Source organism: Colobus angolensis, unplaced genomic scaffold (genome assembly GCF_000951035.1).
Source record: "Colobus angolensis palliatus isolate OR3802 unplaced genomic scaffold, Cang.pa_1.0 Scaffold216, whole genome shotgun sequence".
NCBI lineage: Eukaryota > Metazoa > Chordata > Mammalia > Primates > Cercopithecidae > Colobus > Colobus angolensis.
This window is the reverse complement of record NW_012115333.1, coordinates 729,883-748,839: the sequence shown is the minus strand read 5'-3', so window position 1 is coordinate 748,839 and position 18,957 is coordinate 729,883. Positions and strand designations below refer to the sequence as shown.

The following is an 18,957-nucleotide window of genomic DNA, read 5'->3' as shown; positions in this document are numbered from 1 at the left end:
GGGGAGGGCAGCAATCCGGGTGGAGGAAATTTGGGAGGAGTGTCCGGGGGGCAGCAACTTAAAAGGGGGAGGGAACTGCGGCTAAGGAGACGTTCGGTGATGGGAGCGCAATGTATGAGGGGATACCGTGCCTCAGGTTTAAAAGAGCAGGAAGCTGAGTGAGAGGTTGCAGAAAAAGTGTCTTCGCTCGGCAGAGGTTACAGGTGGCATCTTGGAAAGAGCTCTGAGGCTGTAGTCGCGAAGGGGATCGGAGAACTGTGTGAAGGGACAGCTTAGGGACTAGCGTCCTGGGACTAGGGGGAAGTTCGCGACTTTCTGAGGACTGGCAGGAATGTGCCTCCTGGCCCTCAATGCTTCCCCCCTGAGGGGAGGCATCGTGAGGGACTGTGGCAGGCTTCACTGAACGCTGAGCCGGGGAGGTCCAACTCCACGTATGGATCCGGGGAATGAGAATTCAGCCACAGAGGCTGCCGCGATCATAGACCTCGATCCCGACTTCGAACCCCAGAGCCGTCCCCGCTCCTGCACCTGGCCCCTTCCCCGACCAGAGATCGCTAACCAGCCGTCCGAGACGCCCGAGGTGGAGCCAGGTCTGGGGGAAAAGGTACACACGGAGGGGCGCTCAGAGCCGATCCTGTTGCCCTCCCGGCTCCCAGAGCCGGCCGGGGGCCCCCAGCCCGGAATCCTGGGGGCTGTAACAGGTCCTCGGAAGGGAGGCTCCCGCCGGAATGCCTGGGGAAATCAGTCATATGCAGAACTCATCAGCCAGGCCATTGAAAGCGCCCCGGAGAAGCGACTGACACTTGCCCAGATCTACGAGTGGATGGTCCGTACTGTACCCTACTTCAAGGACAAGGGTGACAGCAACAGCTCAGCAGGATGGAAGGTAATTATGACCCTCTTACCTTCTTCCCAACACCATCTAGCCCCTGGATTCCCTAGCCTCCCTTACTTCTACTCTGGGGCCCCTTTTACTACCTCCCACCCCCACCCCCTTTGGGAAGCCCAGAGATCCACCTTCAATCTCCAGTTAGACAAACATTTACTTAGTACATAGTATATGCCACACTCGGTGCTTGATGCTGAAGGATCACAGATGAATAAGACACTGTCCCTGCCCTGGAGAAAATCGAATTCTCTGCTCACTGCTCAACACTCGCAGCACTTTGGCTTAGGCTGCCCCAAACACTTATTCCCACAGAGAAGTCTTTATCCTATGTACAGCAGGAACTGTGTGGATTCTCCACATGAACCTACCCTTCCCTCCTCCCCCACCTCCCACCCCAACACCTTTTCTCCCATTCCTGTGGGATTACTTGGATTCCCTGCTTGCCTCCCAATACCTCAGTGTAGTGGTACTGTTCTAGCACTGCTCTACCCGGGAGGAGGGAGTGCAGTGGCAAAGGGTGAAAACAATAATATTCATGGGGAAAGGTAGCTGATCTTATGCACTAAGAAGAAAAAGGGATGTGAGCTGCCACCTGTCTCAGTTTACCCTGTGCTGCCAAGAAACGCTCCCTTGTAAGGGGCTATCCAAGTTTTGGGGGGAAGTCATCCTTTACTGTTAAGGAATATTAGTCATAAAGAGGAGGTAGGGCTCTGACTTTAGAGCACGAAGTTGGGAGTTCCCTTGGCCTTCCGTAAAGAAACTGTGAGGGAAGATCTCAAAAGATATTCTGAAAAACTTGTCCTGAGAAATATGGGGCTCTAATTACACAATTGGGGAGCATCAAGCCCTATTGCTGGCTTGTACCTCTGTAGGTGGTGAGGTCAGCATATAACCAAGTACAGAGGGTTGGATGAGCAAAGGAACGTCCCCTAGGTATAGGAGACTGAGGGATCAGATCTGTGCTGTCCCTAGGGGCTGGGCAGAACAGAAGACAGGACAGCTGACTGAGACCCTTGGCACTATTTCTGGGTAGACTGCCACGCCACAGTCTCAGCTCATAAAAAGCTCAACTCCTTGGACCCAGCCTACACAGCTGTTTTTCTTTTCCCTTAGGTTCATTTTCCAGTGTAGAGGAAATAACAAGTTGTTAGTTATATTGTGGGAGTATAGTCCGTCCTTATAATCTACACTTATGTGGGGCTTTAGAGTTTACAAAGTAGTTTTTAAATTTTTTATTTTATTGATCTTTACAGCAATTCTGAGATTCCACATTTTACACATTAGGAAACTACGTACCGAAAGGTTAGGAAACTACGTACCGAAAGGTTAGGAAACTCACCTAATAACAGCAGGGTGAGGACTTGAACTCAGGTCTAACTATAAATCATATTCTCTAAGAAGAGCCTGGCTTGCTCTAATTGGAATGATGGCAAAATCAAATCAGGCTGAGCCTGGGACTTCAAGGCCCCCCCACCCGCCCCTCTCTGAGGGAAGTCTCATGCCTGAACTGGCCTCCCTGATGATATGCCAAGGTTACTCCCACCCCACCAGGGGGCGGCACTCACTTAGAACAAGAAAGTTTAGATTAGGTGGTTTGGGGAGCAATTAGCAGTCACCCCCACCACCCTGCCCTCCAACATGTAAGAGTTATGGGCTTTTGGGAAACTGACCTCTCCAATTAAGAGGCTGTGTACCACTTGCTAGTTCCAAGGCCTAAAGAAGAGGAGACAAATGGGCCTTGTGGCTATTAAGTAGTAGAGAAAGGAATGGACCTTCTCAAGTAGATCCAGAATTAGAGGATAAAAAGAGGAGAAATCATAGTGCCAGGTCATGGTCATTGTGGTCCTTAGTTACTATGAGGTGAGGTTGGATGGATAAGTGCCACTCCTTGAAGGAACGTCAGCACAGTTGAAATGCCATTACCTCAGGGTCCCAGGAACACAAGGCGTTCTTTGGCTAAAGAGCCCTGGAACAAGAAGCATCATTCCCCAGGGAAAGGGTCTCCTTATCTTAAGAGCACCAGTCAGAGAAACAAGTAGTTTCTGACCGTCCCATGGCCTTAGCCTCCTAGTTGCTCCAAGCACTTCTGGGCTCCTCCTGAATTTCTAAACTAAAGAGCTCCATGTGGGAGGTCAAATGCCCCCAAGGTTGAAGAGTTTATGCACAAATTCCTGAGAAATAGGGGAAAGGCACTGGGAAGGAGGTAGGGAAAAGAAGGCAGGTTTCGGGAAAGGGGGGGTGGCCAGGGGAGGGCCAAACCCCTTGTGTAACTAGCCTGCCCCGCGGCAATCAGTAAATATAAGCTGCGCTGGGGGCTGAAGAAGCTGCCAATCTCAGCTCCCTGGCCACTGGAAAGCATCGTCTCTCTAGTAGAATGTCACCAGTAAGGGAGGAAGGGAAAACATACAGCTTCCAATACCCAAGACACTGAAGAGCTGGCAGAGCCTCAAGGGGAGCCTCACCATTGTCAAACCAGGGGCAACCTACCAATCAGGTACAAATATTGATTATGTACTGTGAGCTTGAGTAGGTATTGAGTATGTGCTGTGAGCTTGGTGCTCTGGGAGGGCTCTGTTGGGGGATGTGGGACTGGAGGACATTACACTTGGCACTTACACTCGATGAGACAAATTACATGAAACCGTAAACCACACAATATAAATTGGGTAAAATTGTGTGGTGCAGATTTTAAAAATACTATACTAGAAATTTGGCTGCCAAAGTCAAGCAGCGGCTTTATAAAAGAGGTGGAACTGAAGCTTGGTCTTGACGAAACCAGTAAAACTTAGAGAGGGGAGATCCCTCTTCGGAAAAGAGGGGAGGGGAAGATTGCACCTCATGTATTTGAGGCACAGCAAGAAGCCTGAACCTGAACTGAATGTAGTTGAGGGTGTGTGTTGTGGATTGGAAGAAATAAGGCTGGGATTCAGGGAGGGAGGAAAAAGGAATCTTTAAATTCTATAGAGAGCTGGGTGGCCCAAATGCTCTGTGGGGAATGGAGCACCTGCTGTGCTGAGATTCCTGCCCTTCAGCCTATTCAGAGAACTGGCTCTGGGCAGGGCGGGTCCATCCTGGGCTGGTGCTGTACCACTGTCCGGTAAACTCCACCCAAACCCGCACTCAAGGAAAGGGGTGGAATGCTCTTTCCCACCTGAACCTAGTTCTTGCTGGGCGAGGAGCACGTCTCCCCAATGCCCACCAGCCCCAGGTACCCCCCACCCCCGGCAAAACACACATAGAGCCCTGGGAGGAGCACGGTACCAGGAGCTTTTCCAGGGTGGGCACTCCGTGCCCTTTGCAGTGGGTTATTACATGTTATCTCCCACCCGCTGTACAGAGAAGTCTGGAGCAGAGGCTGAGCAGCTTGTCTGGGAGCGGGAAATGTGTGTGGTCTCCCCTCACACCCCACCCCCATCCCTACTTCTACCAGTTTTCCCCCCTGGATTCAACTTTCTTTGAGTCTCCAGGAATACCCCTGCTGTGTTCCAGCATCCTTTTATATTTTATCTTTTTTCTCTTTTTTTGTACATTATTTAAAGTTTTTCTTAAACTTTAATGACCTGGGAAATGAACCCCCGAAATGAACCCCGCTGTGGTGGTGGCACCAAATCCTAACCCCTAGATCTTTGTGGACCAGCATCCTCTTAGACTTGACCGCTGGCCACTGGCTTCCCCTACACACACCTCACGCCCCTTTCCTGCCATCTCTGCCCCTCCAGAACTCGATCCGCCACAACCTGTCCCTGCACAGCAAGTTCATCAAGGTTCACAACGAGGCCACTGGCAAAAGCTCTTGGTGGATGCTGAACCCCGAGGGAGGCAAGAGCGGCAAAGCCCCCCGCCGCCGGGCCGCCTCCATGGATAGCAGCAGCAAGCTGCTCCGGGGCCGCAGTAAAGCCCCCAAGAAGAAACCACCTGTGCTGCCAGCTCCACCCGAAGGTGCCACTCCGACGAGCCCTGTCGGCCACTTTGCCAAGTGGTCAGGCAGCCCTTGCTCTCGCAACCGTGAAGAAGCTGATATGTGGACCACCTTCCGTCCACGAAGCAGTTCAAATGCCAGCACTGTCAGCACCCGGCTGTCCCCCTTGAGGCCAGAGTCTGAGGTGCTGGCGGAGGAAATACCAGCTTCAGTCAGCAGCTATGCAGGGGGTGTCCCTCCCACCCTCAATGAAGGTCTAGAGCTGTTAGATGGGCTCAATCTCACCTCTTCCCATTCCCTGCTATCTCCGAGTGGTCTCTCTGGCTTCTCTTTGCAGCATCCTGGGGTTACCGGCCCCTTACACACCTACAACAGCTCCCTTTTCAGCCCAGCAGAGGGGCCCCTGTCAGCAGGAGAAGGGTGCTTCTCCAGCTCCCAGGCTCTGGAGGCCCTGCTCACCTCTGATACACCACCACCCCCTGCTGACGTCCTCATGACCCAGGTAGATCCCATTCTGTCCCAGGCTCCTACTCTTCTGTTGCTGGGGGGGCTTCCTTCCTCCAGTAAGCTGGCCACGGGTGTCGGCCTGTGTCCCAAGCCCCTAGAGGCTCCAGGCCCCAGCAGTCTGGTTCCTACCCTTTCTATGATAGCACCACCTCCAGTCATGGCAAGTGCCCCCATCCCCAAGGCTCTGGGGACTCCTGTGCTCACACCCCCTACTGAAGCTGCAAGCCAAGACAGAATGCCTCAGGATCTAGATCTTGATATGTATATGGAGAACCTGGAGTGTGACATGGATAACATCATCAGTGACCTCATGGATGAGGGCGAGGGACTGGACTTCAACTTTGAGCCAGGTACAGTATCCCCTAATCACCACAGCACCTCATAGCCTGTGACCACTCCTAGGTGCCCAGTTAGTCCCATGATCTGGGCGAAGGGGAGATTTAGGACAAGTGGTAGCCAGATCTCCTGGGGAACTGGAGGGAAGATGTCATATTAGAGTAGCATAGTTTCCGGATGGGACCTCCAGGCCCCTCAGCTGTGCCCACCCCTGCAAGGTAGCACAGAAAAGTGTGTGGAAGCGAGGTAGGTGCCACCATCTTCTTTGGTGGGAATGTGGATGATAGAATGTTGGCAAGCCCCAGATAAGCCTCTTACCTTGTTCTCCGTTCTTTCTTCCCACAGATCCCTGAGTCATGGCTGGAAGCTTTGTCCCCTGCTGCAGAGGTGGAGCCAGGCGTGTCCATATCTACTCTTTACCCTTGAGCCCTCCCCAGGAATTTGGGACCCTGCTTTAGTGCTAGGGTGGGTCTGGTCACACACGGGTGTTGAAGAAATTATAAAGATAAAGCTGCCCCATCTGGGGACGACATGGGGAGGGAGATGGGAGGGGAAAGGGGAGAGGGTTTTTCTCATTGTGCCAATTAGGGGGTAAGGCCCCCTCTCAGGAGCCATCCTCCGCTTTCCCTATTCCTACCCTCTAGGCTTTGTAGCGAGATGAGCAACGCTGTTGGAAATGCGAAGTCACCAGTGGCCTTACCCCTGCCTTTGGGAGCAGGATTTTTTGTAGAGTCTTAGCTGAGCCAGGCTAGCTGGAGCCTGGGATTTCTATGCAGTGGCCCCTTAGGCCAGTGATGTGGGGTGGGTGGGCAGTTTAGGGGATCTGGAAGGGCCAAGGTCTGAGCACCGGAGTGGCTCCCCAGGCCAAATCACCCTTAGAAGGCTGCAGATAACAGAAAGGCTTTTTATAAACTTTTAAAGAAATACAAACACAAACATAGAGATTTTTTTAACCGTGGCAGGGTGCTAGTGGTGGGCAGAATGCTTTTTTTCCCTTTCTGAAGGCTTTATGATAATGACATGATACAAACACTACAGACAATAAATGCTAGGAGAGACACAAGGAAGTGGGGAGAAGTGGGGAGTAATAGTAAACACAGGGAAGAGCTCCCCTATGGACCAGGTGTAGAGAAAGGTCTATGCAGAAATAGGTTGGAGTTTCCCTAAGGAAAAAGCTAACCCAGGTCCCCTCATTCCTTCAACTTGTGCCTGGAAGTGTGTGGTGTTGGGGCGCAGCCACACTCTTCTATGACCCAGCATGGGTTAGTGCTACAGTGGGAGAGTAAATTGAAGGCCTGGAATTAGCTTGGGGCCAGGGAAGGGACTGGGAGGGGAGAGAAGAGGAGGGAAGGATTTAGGATGGTAAAGTTAGGTACAGAGACCTCCCTGTTCAAGGCCCCTGACAGCTGTCCCTGCCCTTCTTCCCCTTCCCTCACTGCAGGGGTTATGTGGAAGTGTGTGTGGCAGCAAGCAGCAGGGAGGGGAGCAACGGGGAAGGGGGAGCTGGGGAGCTTGGCTGAGGGTCTGGGAAATGAGCAGGGATGGGGGGGAATGTGGATCAGGTTTACTAGCACCTGCCAGGGAGGCCATCTGGGGCTCCTTCTCCACCCCAGCCCCCAAAGCAGCCCTTCCCCCAGTGCCCTTTGCATTGTCCCCTCCCCCACCCCTGCTGTGGGTTCCCATCATTTCCTGTGTCAGCGCCTGGCCTACCCAGATTGTATCATGTGCTAGATTGGAGTGGGGAAGTGTGTCAAATCAATAAATGAATGAATTCAATAAATGCCTATAACCAGCTCTGGTTTCTGCTGCCTTGCTTTTCCCCTTGGATAAGGGGGAGGGAGGAGGAAAGGCAAAGGGCGGGAGGAAGAAACTGCCCAGAGGCAGAGACATGGAGGAGGGTGGGGGAATTTCAGCCCGGGGAGGTGGTGGAGTGTGGGGGTGGAGGGACACCTAACCCCTGCAGGAGTAGGCGGGCTGTGAGATAGGCCTCCCAAGGGGAGGTAGTCTGGTTTGAGAAGACCCCACCCCCTACTCCATCCCTCAAAGGCTCATTGTACTAGACTTCACAGCCTTCCTCACTCCCACCCATGTGCTTGCCCCAGCCCTCTCCTGCCGTTCCCATCCACCCTCAGAGCCTCCTCAGTGCCTAGGGCTTACGTACTCAAGCCTTAGTGCAGATACTGGGAGAAGGAGTCTTTCTAGAAAAAGAAATCTCACGTTAAATTCCAGTAATTTCACACCTAGTATTACTTCTTTTGCTTGGTGGTTTTATTGAGTGGGCGACGTTTATCCTTCCTGAAGTCTGGTCTGTTCCTAAAGGTCGGAGACTTGCGAGTGGACTTCTTTTTCTCTGATCGTCCTGATAGCTTGGACTAGAAAAAGAAAGTAAGTAAACAAAGAGGCCCCTGCAGGGAAGGTTTCTACAACCCAGGGCCAAAGGAAGGAAAAAAGAAATTGGAGGCAGGAAATTCATCTCAGAGGGCTGGGATGGAGGAACATTCAGTCGGCTGGTGGGAGAGGTGGGTGCTGGGGCAGACCACATTTGGCGAGTCTTACCGGGACGCTCGTAGTAGGTTCAATTATAACGACCTTCTTGGCTTCTTGCATTTTAAGTATCTGAATTCGTCTCCTCTCCAGGGTGTCACATTCTATGCGCAGTGCAACTAAGAACAAGGAAAAGGCACCTGCACCTCTGAGAACTAGAGACCTTACCCTTCCCGATGCTCCCATTCATTGTTCAAACCATCAGCTGGAACCCCACCTGGCCTAAGATGGAAATGCTGGAATGGTGATAGGGAGATATACGGAGAAGATGGCCAAGAAATAGGGGAAGCAGGGAGTAACGCATGCACATTCCACCTGGTGTGAGCTAAACATCCTTCCTAAAGTGGACCTGGACCCTGCCCCCTTTTTCCTAGGCTCCTATCATCTGACCTACGATATCTCGCTAGTCCCACCCTACATTCTCCATCACACAGCTATATACTGTACACTTCATGTTCTTCCCTCCCCCATTTCACTTCTTACCGAGCAGCCGAGGCTCCGGATTCTTGAGGAGAGGCACAAAAGCTCTGTAACCATTCTCCAGCCTGGTTCCTGTGAACATAGCCGTGTGCTATCTCCACCCCGTCAACCAGTCTCCACCCTTCAGAAGCCCAAGATTCCAGAACCCAACACTAAAGACTACCCACTGGGCGCGGTGGCTCACGCCTGTAATCCCAACATTTTGGGAGGCCAAGAGTTCCAGACTAGCCTGGCCAATTTGGTGAAATTTGAGACTAGCCTGGCCAATTTGGTGAAACCCAGTCTCTACTAAAAATACAAACAAACAAACAAAAATAGCCAGGCATGGTGGTGGGTGCCTGTAATCCCAGCTACTCTGGAGGCTGAGGCAGGAGAATCACTTGAACCCAGGAGGCGGAGGTTGCAGTGAGCCAAGATCATGCCACTGTTTCAGCCTGGGTGACAGAGCAAGACTCCATCACAATAAATAAATAAATAAATAAATAAATAAATAAATAAATAAATAAATAAATAAATAAAAATAAAGACTACCTTGCCGGGTACAGTGGCTCATGCCTGTAATCCCAGCACTTTGGGAGGCTGAGGTGGGTGGATCAACTGAGGTCAGGAGTTCAAGACCAGCCTGGCCAACATGGTGAAACCCCGTCTCTACTAAAAAATTAGTTGGATCTGGTGGCGGGCGCCTGTAGTCCCAGCTACTAGGGAGGCTCATAGGAGAATCGCTTGAACCCGGGAGGCAGAGGTTGCAATGAGCTGAGATCGCCTATTGCACTCCAGCCTCAACAACTGGACAACAAGAGCAAAACTCCGTCTCCAAAAAACCAAACCAAACAAAACAAAACAAAACAAACAAACTACCTTGAGCTAGTGGATCTTACTTCTTCCCCTTAGGTATGGGCCTAGGGGAGAGTATGTGTCAGATAACCTATTATTATAGAAGTAGTGCCCTTCCTTAGGCTGACTAGAGATGGTCAATTTGGATCTAGTTGAGGGCGTTCTGTTTTTTGAGGGTGTTCTGTTTTTTGTTTTAATTTGGTTTTGGTTGTTTTTGGTTTTGGTTTTGGTTTTGGAGGCAGGGTCTTGTTATGTTGCCCAGGCTAGTCTCAAACTCCTGCCCTCTATCAATTCTCCCGCCTTGGCCTCTCAAAGTGCTGAGATTACAAGCATGAACCACTGTGCCCAGCCTTGGATGCCTTGTTTTAAAGATAAGGTTCATAATCTATCTTGAAGGCATTGTTCTATTTCTGGGGAACATTCCTGAGCCTCTACCTGGTGGCCCACGCTCCACCTTACAAACGTAGTAGGTGCTTCGAGCTGTAAGGTATTTGCTGGCATACTCTACATGGGTGGGCTTCATCAGGAAAAGCATCTTCATTTTCCCCGTTTGTTCACACAAATCGATGGTGCCTGGAGGGAGATCACAGGGTAATTGGGGCAGCTAAGGAAAGACAGTGGGAGCAAAAGGGGCCAGTGATCCTATACAGAATGGGTTGGAGGAAGCTGTAAGGATATGAGGAACTCCCTTCTTGCCAGGAGGAGGGCTTGGGGATTAGAGATGACCCAACTCCTTCTGACCTTTGGCCATTAGTCCCCTCCCCAAGCTCCTCACTTGTTTTAGGCAACTTTACTTTACTGCGGATGTAATGCAGCAACACGACGACAGCACAGTTGGTATTGACCAGAAACTGCTGATTATCTGAGAAGAGACAGGATGGGACACATGGGCCCGTTTCTGTGATCTCCACTGCCCTCAGATCCCTCCACCCCCATCCACAGACTCTAGTTCTATGCTGCCCCTCACCTCCATGTTCGATGAAGATGAACATGTCCTCAGGATCGTCTCACTCTTCACCAAATGCCCTGATGAGTCATGCAGAAGGAGGGTGTTCTAGAAGCCTTGTGTGGGGCAAATAGGCCTATAGGGTTGGTGGACTGGAGAGGCAGATGGATTTCATAGGCTGAGGATGCCCAGGCTGGACAGGCAGGAGAGAGCTGTTGGTAGTTGTGGATAACCAGTATCCCCAGGGGTGGGGCCTGAGGCTGCAGTTGAGGGATTATGAGGTCAGAAGTGGCAGGTGTGGCCAAAAAGTGGAGTAATGATAAGGAGAGAAAAACTTGGGTGGGGTATGTTAAAGATTAGTTGGAAAGGGGGGGCAACATGGTAAGTCTAACTCTTTTTTTTTTTTTTTTAGACGGACTCTCCCTCTGTTGTCCAGGCTGGAGTGCAGTGGCACAGTCTTAGCTCACTGCAACCTCCGCCTCCTGGATTCAAGCAATTCTCCCGCCTCAGCCTCCCGAGTAGCTGGGATTACAGGAGCACACCACCATGCCCGGCTAATTTTTGTATTTTTAGTAGAGACAGAGTTTCACCATGTTGGCCAGGCTGATCTCGATCTCCTGACCTTGTGATCCACCCGCCTCAGCCTCCCAAAGTGCTGGGATTACAGGCGTAAGCCACCACGCTCAGCCCATTCTAAGTCTAACTCTAAACTAAACCCTGGAATGAGTGCAGGGCACCTGAAAAAAAGTCAGTTTCCAGAACAGTACTCTTTTTCTAGCGAATTGGTAATACTCCTGCCTCCACAGCATAAATGTACTACTCCTTTTTCTTCCCCTCCCACCCTCCTTGTATCCCATGTTTCCCCTACTCCTCACCCCCATGACAGACATTTTTGATGATTATCAACAGAAACTTTATTTCTCATTGGTTCAGGAACAATCGGAGGGTAGATGGAAAGAGGAAGGGAGAGAAAGAGGGAGGGAGGAAGAATCCTGTGAAAAGGAAGGGCCAGACTGAGGGAGATGAAAACATGTACAGGGCAAAAGGGTAATTCTCAAGTGGGGAATGCCAAATGAAGAGGCGCCTACATGGGGGCACAGAATTCCAAATCAGCCATAATGGGGTGAGGTGAGTATGAGACGCGGATGGGTTGAATGAAGGAAAGTTAGTACTGCTTAGGGCTACAGGACCCTGGGGTTCTTCTGTCAGAGGATTGGGGTTCAGGTTTCAGGCTTCAGGGTGTAACATGGGGGGGCCCAGTAGGGGCTATGTTGGTTACATGGGGAGGGCCCAGGCCCCTCCCCGAGGGCCCCTCCTTTTGGGGGAATCTCACTGACGAGGCAGAGTCGTTCACTGTAGTCTGGCTGCAGACTCTCAGCCAGTCCCTTAGACACACCACTCCAGGCCTAAAGACAAATATGTCCAGGTCAGGGGTCAATTAGGGGCAGGAAGTAAAATACCGAGCTCTGTGCCAAAGGAGTACTCATAATGTCCGCAACCACTGTAATTGATTACAGAAGGGATACACAGACTCCTGGGCCCCCAATACCAGTTTCCATCTGCCTCACTCAATCTATAATCTGCGCTTCTGTGTGTGTCTCTCTCTGTATAGTCCATCCCCCATTTGGTCGGCCACATCCTGACAGTTAGTGCAGGGCCTCCTTCCCTCTCCTCTCTGCCCCCACCCCCACACTCTGTCTGTCTTGCTGGCAGGCAGATGGCAGTTGATAGACTGCAGCATGCTTATGACAGCGTTCTCACCGAAAAGTTCCCGTGGTATTCAGTAACAAGATCCTCTAGGTTCTTCAGGGTGGGAATTCGGGGCATCGTCCTGACAGAGGAGAAAGAGGGAGCAGGAGCACATAGGTTAAAGCTTTTTTATCACCCTTCTCCCAGTTGTCCCATATGAAATAAAGTGATTCTGTGTTTTCTGTGCCTGTGGCTTCCTTCCATCACCAAACTCTCTTGGGTAATCTCTCATTTCTTACTGTCTCATCCTTTACTCCTAAAGACCCTGCAAAACCCTCCTCTGCTATTCTCAGCTACTGTTCCCCTTATTTTTCTGGGCTTCTCCAAATCTCACCGTTCCAGCCAGAAATACACACAGAGAAGGCTGATAATCAATCCCATGGAGCCAACGGAGATAACCACGGCTTCCAATGCAAACAGGAAAGGATTCTCTACAGAAAAAAGAAAAGCAAAGTGGACCTTATATTTGTTGTGCGCCTACTACATGCCAGGCACTGGTGCCAGGCACTGCGCTGAAGACATACTCTCTGTTTAATCCTCACAACAGCTCCTGTGAGGCAGGAACAATTCTGTATCTCAGGAAACAGAATCCAAGAGTTTAGGGATGTACCCAAGGCCAAAGAGGTAGTAGTATGTGGCAGAGCCTAGATCCAGCTGGTTCCAAAGCCATCTTCACTTTGCAGGCTCTCTAGGAATGCTTCAGGGAAATCCTATACACTCTATAGCCCCCTTGAGTACCCCTAAGCCTCCTTCTCAATCCACACCCTCTAACAACACACTAACCCAACCCTACACAGAAAAACCTTGATTTCAGCCGGGCGCGGTGGCTCAAGCCTGTAATCCCAGCACTTTGGGAGGCCGAGACGGGCGGATCACGAGGTTAGGAGATCGAGACCATCCTGGCTAACATGGTGAAACCCCGTCTCTACTAAAAAATACAAAAAACTAGCCAGGTGAGGTGGCGGGCGCCTGTAGTCCCAGCTACTCGGGAGGCTGAGGCAGGAGGAGGCTGAGGCAGGAGAATGGCGTAAACCCGGGAGGCGGAGCTTGCAGTGAGCTAAGATCTGGCCACTGTACTCCAGGCTGGGCGACAGAGCGAGACTCCGTCTCAAAAAAAAAAAAGAAAAACCTTGATTTTTAGAGGTTGGGGTTGGACAGTGTGGGGAGATGGGGCACCAAGTTTGGGGGCTTTAGTGATGGGGAGTAGAGCAAAACACAGTGGTATTAGAAAGGCTGGGGTGTTGGGCTTATGGATTGGGGTCTTGTGGGCCCATTTTACCTTTTGAAGTATTGCTCCCCCAGTGGATTGGGTGGCTCCATTCACTCCAATGCTGAGCACTTCCACAGAGTGGGTTAAACCGGCTCCGAACACGAAACGTGTAGCGTTTCTGCCCATCCACACTAGGCAGGGAGAACTTATGTCTATAATCCACTGATTGTTCCTTGAGGAAAAAGAGGATGAGGGAAAGTAGGTGTCTATGAGAGAAGAGAGAATTAAAACATACCCCTGAATACCCACCAGTGTCATCTCTGCTACTTCCCAGTTTCTCTCTCCTGAGTACTCAAGCCACATTGCTCCCTTCACTGACTTGAATCTAATGCCTCCCCTCTGGATCCCCTTAATGGCCTCCTTTTATTTACTTGTTTATCTGGTATCAGGAAGAGTATGGGTAGGGAATCCCTAATGAAAACTCACTGGTGTCAGGCATGGTGGCTCACGCCTGTAATCCCATCACTTTGGGAGGCCAAGGTGGGTAGATCACCTGAGGTCAGGAGTTCAAGACCAGCCTGGCCAACATGGCAAAACACTGTCTTTAGTAAAAATACAAAAATTAGTTAGGCATGGTTGTGCATGCTCCCAGCTACTCGGGAGGCTGAAGCAGGAGAATCACTTGAACCCGGGAGACAGAGGTTGCAGTCGGCCCAAGATCGCCCCACTACAATCAAGCCTGGGCAACAGAGTGAGGCCGTCTCAAAAAAAAAGAAAAGAAAAGAAAAGAAAAAAAGAAAACTCACTGGGGATTACAGGGAAAGGAGTTGGAGGAGGGAGGGTAGGGGGTGAGCAGAGAAGCTGGCAGGCAGAGAACAGGAGCTTGATATTAGGTCCTCCTATCTGTCTGGTTGAATCCTTTAGCCCCACTTGCTTGGCCTTAGCTGCTACATTCATGTCCCTACTCACTCACAGTCCAGCTGTGGTCCCAGTCAGTCCGGTACTGCACCAAGTGCTCCAAACAGTGGTTCAAGAATCTGTTGTTCCAGTTCAGTTCTAGCTGGGATTCACTCAGTTTGCGAAGTGTTAGGTTCTCCGGAGCCCAGGGGATCACTGGAGATATGTGTGTGTATGTGGTCATTCCCCTGGCCTAGACAAGTCAGGATCCTGAAGGTAGTACTCCTAATACCTCCTCCTCCCTTCCCATCCTGATCCCCTACCGCCTTTTTTCTGCCCATCTACCCTTATGATAAAATAACACTACTCCGTAGACTCCAATGTCCCACAGTATCCCTGGTCTCTTGACCCTTTCTTTCCAAATTACCCAGATTCTGCAGTTTTAGCATCTGTGTGGCCTGTCTCCTGGGTTCCCGTGGGTCCTGGAGCTGAACAACAAATGTTTGGTAGAGGTGGATCTCCTTTTTTTGCAACTGACAGCCAGAAGTGATTTCTTCAGAGAATAGATAGTGGCTGCACTTCTGGACTTTATCATTATCCGAATTCTTGTACCTAGAGGAGAAAGGTTGGAAGGAAGAGGAACAGTGGGGCCAATCTGGGTACTGCAGCTATCCAGAGCCTAGCCTCATCTCCCCTCAACCAACTTATGACTTACCCCAGGAGAAAACAGTGGGGCACCTGGGAGACTTGCTACCCTCTTTCTTGGTCTCTGATCCAACCCACCTCTTGTTCTTCCCCTCCCCGTCTTCCCTTCTCATACCAATAATGCAGAGTGAGGTTGGTAGGCTGGGGCTCAGAGCTGCTGTTCCAAGTGCAATTCATGTACTCGACATTGAACACAAAACACTGAACCTCTGGGAGGGGCAGAGTGGAAACACTGAAGGAGTCAGTGGGCATAGAGGTCAGGAAGAAATCTAGATTGGGAAGAAAATGAAGGCAGGGAGGGAAAGAGAAGAAATGATGGTCAGAAGGAAGAGGCTGAGCATGGTGGCTAATGTCTGTAATCCTGGTGCTTTGAAAGGCTGAGGCAGGAGGATCACTAGAGGCCAGGAGTTTGAGACCAGCCTGGGCAACATAGCAAGACCCTGCCTCAAAAGAAACAAACAAACAAACAAAAAAGAAAGAAGTAGCATGAGGCAGGGAACCCTCCCCCTTCCCCTTCCCACTCTACTTTTCAATTCTGCCCACATGATTGTAATGGCCAGTGGCAGGTTCCGGATTTCTGTACAGCCCCTTCCCACAGCCACCCTTCTCACCAGCCCCCTCCAGTCCCAGATTTCCCACCAGTTGTGGCGTCTTCATTCCCATTGGGCGTCAGAATTGTCGTGTTCAGTGCCACTCCCAGCAGGGGCAGCTGCAGGACTAAGAGGGATCTGAATGGTAATGATGGCTTCAACATGGCGCTTGCTCTTCATTCCCTGGGTGTAGTTTGTCTGTGTCAGGAACCTGGGTCCCTCACCCACCACCCCTCCCCACCCACACATTTCCTCTGTCATAGCTTCCGGTGGAAAGAACCTTATAAACCAGGGCTTTACAGAGGGTGTGGCAAATGTGTGCTGTGTGACAAAGGCCAAGTCCTCTCAGAGATTAGGTGCTGCTGTAAGGTGGTAAACATAAACTAAGGCTGGATATACAATAGTGTCACAGACTCAAAAATCCTCAGTCCACCTAGATCCTGGGAAGGATCTGTTCACTACCACTAGCACCATTCTCAACCACCTTCTCCTCTAAATCACTACCTTCTATAATGGAAGTTCTGAACCCCACCCCCGACATCACCATCCTATGCCATGCCTCTTCCTTGACTCGGTCACCCTTAAATCTCTGTCAAAGCTCCACTGTTTTGGGAGGATGGAAAATACCGTCTTGGCTCCTGTGGGCACATATACAGCTGTCTTTCCTCTGATCTAATCCAAACCAGAATACCCACCCTTAGCTGCTGCCTGAGCTGGGTCCCTGTTGAGACTGGTGAGGAAGTGTGACTTATAATAGAAAAAGATTCTAGAAATGGAAGAACAACAATACTAGTTTCAAGCTTCCCATCTTCCCCCAACTCTGCTTCTCTTCCTGCCTTCCCCACCTCAGTCGATGGTATCGTCACCCTCTCAGTCACCCAGACTTGAAACCTCAGAATCAGCTTCAATTTCTCCTCCTCTCTCACCCGGAGAATATAACCCACTCTGCTTCTGTGGTGTTTCTCCCAACAGTTTCCTCCTTTCCATTACCACAGCCACTCTGCTAAATCAGTCTTTCATTAGCTCTAGTCATGATTCTTTCTAGACTCCACCAACTGGCCTCCCTTTCAAAAGGTCCTCTGCTCTCTAATCCATTCTTCAAGCTGTTGCCAGTTTTACCTTCCCGCAAAACACAGAGCTGATTGGAGAAGCCGCTTACAGAAACTATTTATTCAGCAAACATTTATTAAGTCTTTAATATGTGCCAGGCACTGTGCTTATGTTCTGAAAATAGACCAATAAGACATCCTCATATTTCCAGATGCTCACAAAAAAGTGGGGAAGACATAAACAAGTAATACAATATAGTGTAACAAGTCCTATAGCATAAATGTAGAGATATTACAAAGTATGTGAGCACAGAAGAGGAAGTAACTAAATTTACCAAGATGGAGAGAGGGGTAGTTTAGTGAAGGCTGTGCTGAAGAGGTGCTATTTCAGTGGCATCTAAAAGAATGAGTGTAATTTTACCAGACAGAAAGTGAGGTAGGATACCAAGCAAAGAAAAAGAGCACTTGCCTGGGAGTCTCAGGAAAACTGGACTATATGGCCCAGTTTAGTATTTAGTGTGTATCTTTAGTATGTATTAGTTTGCCAGGGCTGCCATAAGTTATCCCCAAATTGAGTGGCTTAAACCAACAGAAATTTATTCTCTCAGCCAGGTGCAGTGGCTCATGCCTGTAATCCCAGCACTTTGGGAGGCCAAGGCAAGTGGACTGCTTGAGCAGTTTGAGACTAGCCTGGCCAACCTGGTGAAACCCCGTCTCTACTAAAAATACAAAAATCAGCCAGACATGGTGGCGCACACCTGTAATACCAGTTACTCGGGAGGCTGAAACACAAGAATTGCTTGAATCTGGGAGGCAGAGGTTGCAGTGAGCCAAAATTGTGCTACTGCACTCCAGCCTGGGCAACAGAGTGAGACTCTGTCTTAAATAAATAAATAAATAAAATTTTTTAAAAAGGGGAAAAAAAAAGACATTTATTCTCTCACAGTTCTGGAGCCCAGAAGTCTGAAATCAGTGTGGCCAGGGTTGGTTCCTTCTGGAGGCACTGAGGAAGAAGTTGTTCCATGCCTCTCTTCTAGTTTCTGGTGGCTGCCATCAATCCTTGGTGCTCCTTGGCTTGCAGACACATCATTCCAATCTCTGCCTCCATCTTTGCATTACCTCTTCTTCTTCTCTACATCTCCTTTATCCTTCTCTTCTCTTACAGGGACACCTGTCATTGGATTTATGGCCCACCCTAATCAAGGATGTTGTCTCCTAGGAGCTTTGCCTTAATTACAGCTGCTAAAAGCCTTTTGTAAAAGAAGGTGACATCCACAGGTTCCAAGTGAACATATCTTTTTGGAGGCCACATTCAACCCACTACAGAGGGCATTCTCCAACTTAAAAGTCTTCAAAAGCTACTCATGGCCTTCAGAATAAAGTCTAAGCTCCAGTGATCAATTCCAGCCACATAGGATATGTCATACGCATTTACTCTCTCTGGAATTAGTCTCTTCCTTTCCGTAAGCTAAAATCCTTCAGAGGGCAAAACTCCGTCTCTACCAAAAATACAAAAATTAGCCACGTTTGGTAGCACTCACCTGTAGTCCCAGTTACTCAGGTGGCTGAGGCACAAGAATCACTTGAACCCAGGAGGCAGAGGTTGCAGTGAACTGAGATTGCACACTGCACTCCAGCCAGAGTGACAGAGCAAGACTCTGCCTAAAAAATAAAAAATAAATCCTTCAGGGTTACATGCCTATTAGAATAGCCAAAATCAGCTGGGCAAGGTGGCTCACACCTTGCCTGAAATCCCAGCAGTTTGGGAAGCTGAGGCGAGTGGATTGCTTGAGCCCAGGAGCTGGAGACCAGCTGCGGCAACACAGCAAGATCCCATCTCTTGTTTGAAAAAAAAAAAAGAAGCCGGGCACGGTGGCTCACACCTGTAATCCCAGCACTTTGGAAGGCCAAGGTGAGTGGATCATTTGAGGTCAGGAGTTCAAGACCAGCCTGGCCTACATGGTGAAACCCCATCTACTAAAAATACAAAAATTAGCCAGGCAGTAATGGCGCATTCCTGTAATCCCAGCTACTTGAGAGGCTGAGACAGGAGAATTGCTTGAGCCTGGGAGGTGAAGGTTGCAGTGAGCCGAGATTGCACCACTGCACTCCAGTCTGGGTGACAGAGTGAGACCCTGTATCACAAAAAAAAAGCCCAAATCCGGAACACTGACAACACCAAATACTGGCAAGGATGTGGAGCAACAGGAAAAACTCTCATTTGTTGCTGGTGGAAATGCAAAAATGATACAGCCACTTTGGAAGACAGTTTTTTTTTTTTTTTTTTTTGAGATGGAGTCTT

General features: G+C 50.0%; 3 protein-coding genes across 5 annotated transcripts; 1 reads left to right on the top strand and 2 right to left on the bottom strand.

Moving 5' to 3' along the window:
* Positions 1-60: 60 nt before the first annotated feature.
* FOXO4 (forkhead box O4) lies at positions 61-7,445 on the top strand. 2 transcript variants are annotated; one of them, XM_011943115.1, is made up of 4 exons: positions 61-604; positions 770-886; positions 4,609-5,665; positions 5,997-7,445. In XM_011943115.1, the coding sequence occupies exons 1-4, from the start codon at positions 434-436 to the stop codon at positions 6,002-6,004; spliced, it is 1,353 nt and encodes a 450-aa protein (XP_011798505.1). In that variant the 5' UTR covers positions 61-433; the 3' UTR covers positions 6,005-7,445. The 2 variants fall into 2 exon arrangements, with proteins under 2 accessions (XP_011798505.1, XP_011798504.1); XM_011943114.1 differs by having other exon boundaries at positions 62-886.
* A 355-nt stretch (positions 7,446-7,800) lies between these two features.
* On the bottom strand, positions 7,801-10,733 carry LOC105512613 (chromosome unknown open reading frame, human CXorf65). The gene is made up of 6 exons (XM_011943113.1): positions 10,477-10,733; positions 10,285-10,371; positions 9,945-10,082; positions 8,679-8,747; positions 8,208-8,314; positions 7,801-8,023 (listed from the first exon to the last, which is right to left on the bottom strand). The coding sequence occupies exons 1-6, from the start codon at positions 10,499-10,501 to the stop codon at positions 7,898-7,900; spliced, it is 552 nt and encodes a 183-aa protein (XP_011798503.1). The 5' UTR covers positions 10,502-10,733; the 3' UTR covers positions 7,801-7,897.
* Positions 10,734-11,344: 611 nt separating this feature from the next.
* IL2RG (interleukin 2 receptor, gamma) lies at positions 11,345-15,862 on the bottom strand. Of its 2 annotated transcripts, none has more exons than XM_011943110.1 (8): positions 15,656-15,862; positions 15,132-15,285; positions 14,739-14,923; positions 14,388-14,527; positions 13,484-13,646; positions 12,539-12,635; positions 12,217-12,286; positions 11,345-11,861 (listed from the first exon to the last, which is right to left on the bottom strand). In XM_011943110.1, the coding sequence occupies exons 1-8, from the start codon at positions 15,768-15,770 to the stop codon at positions 11,676-11,678; spliced, it is 1,110 nt and encodes a 369-aa protein (XP_011798500.1). In that variant the 5' UTR covers positions 15,771-15,862; the 3' UTR covers positions 11,345-11,675. The 2 variants fall into 2 exon arrangements, with proteins under 2 accessions (XP_011798500.1, XP_011798501.1); XM_011943111.1 differs by having other exon boundaries at positions 15,628-15,785.
* Between the last annotated feature and the right edge of the window lie 3,095 nt (positions 15,863-18,957).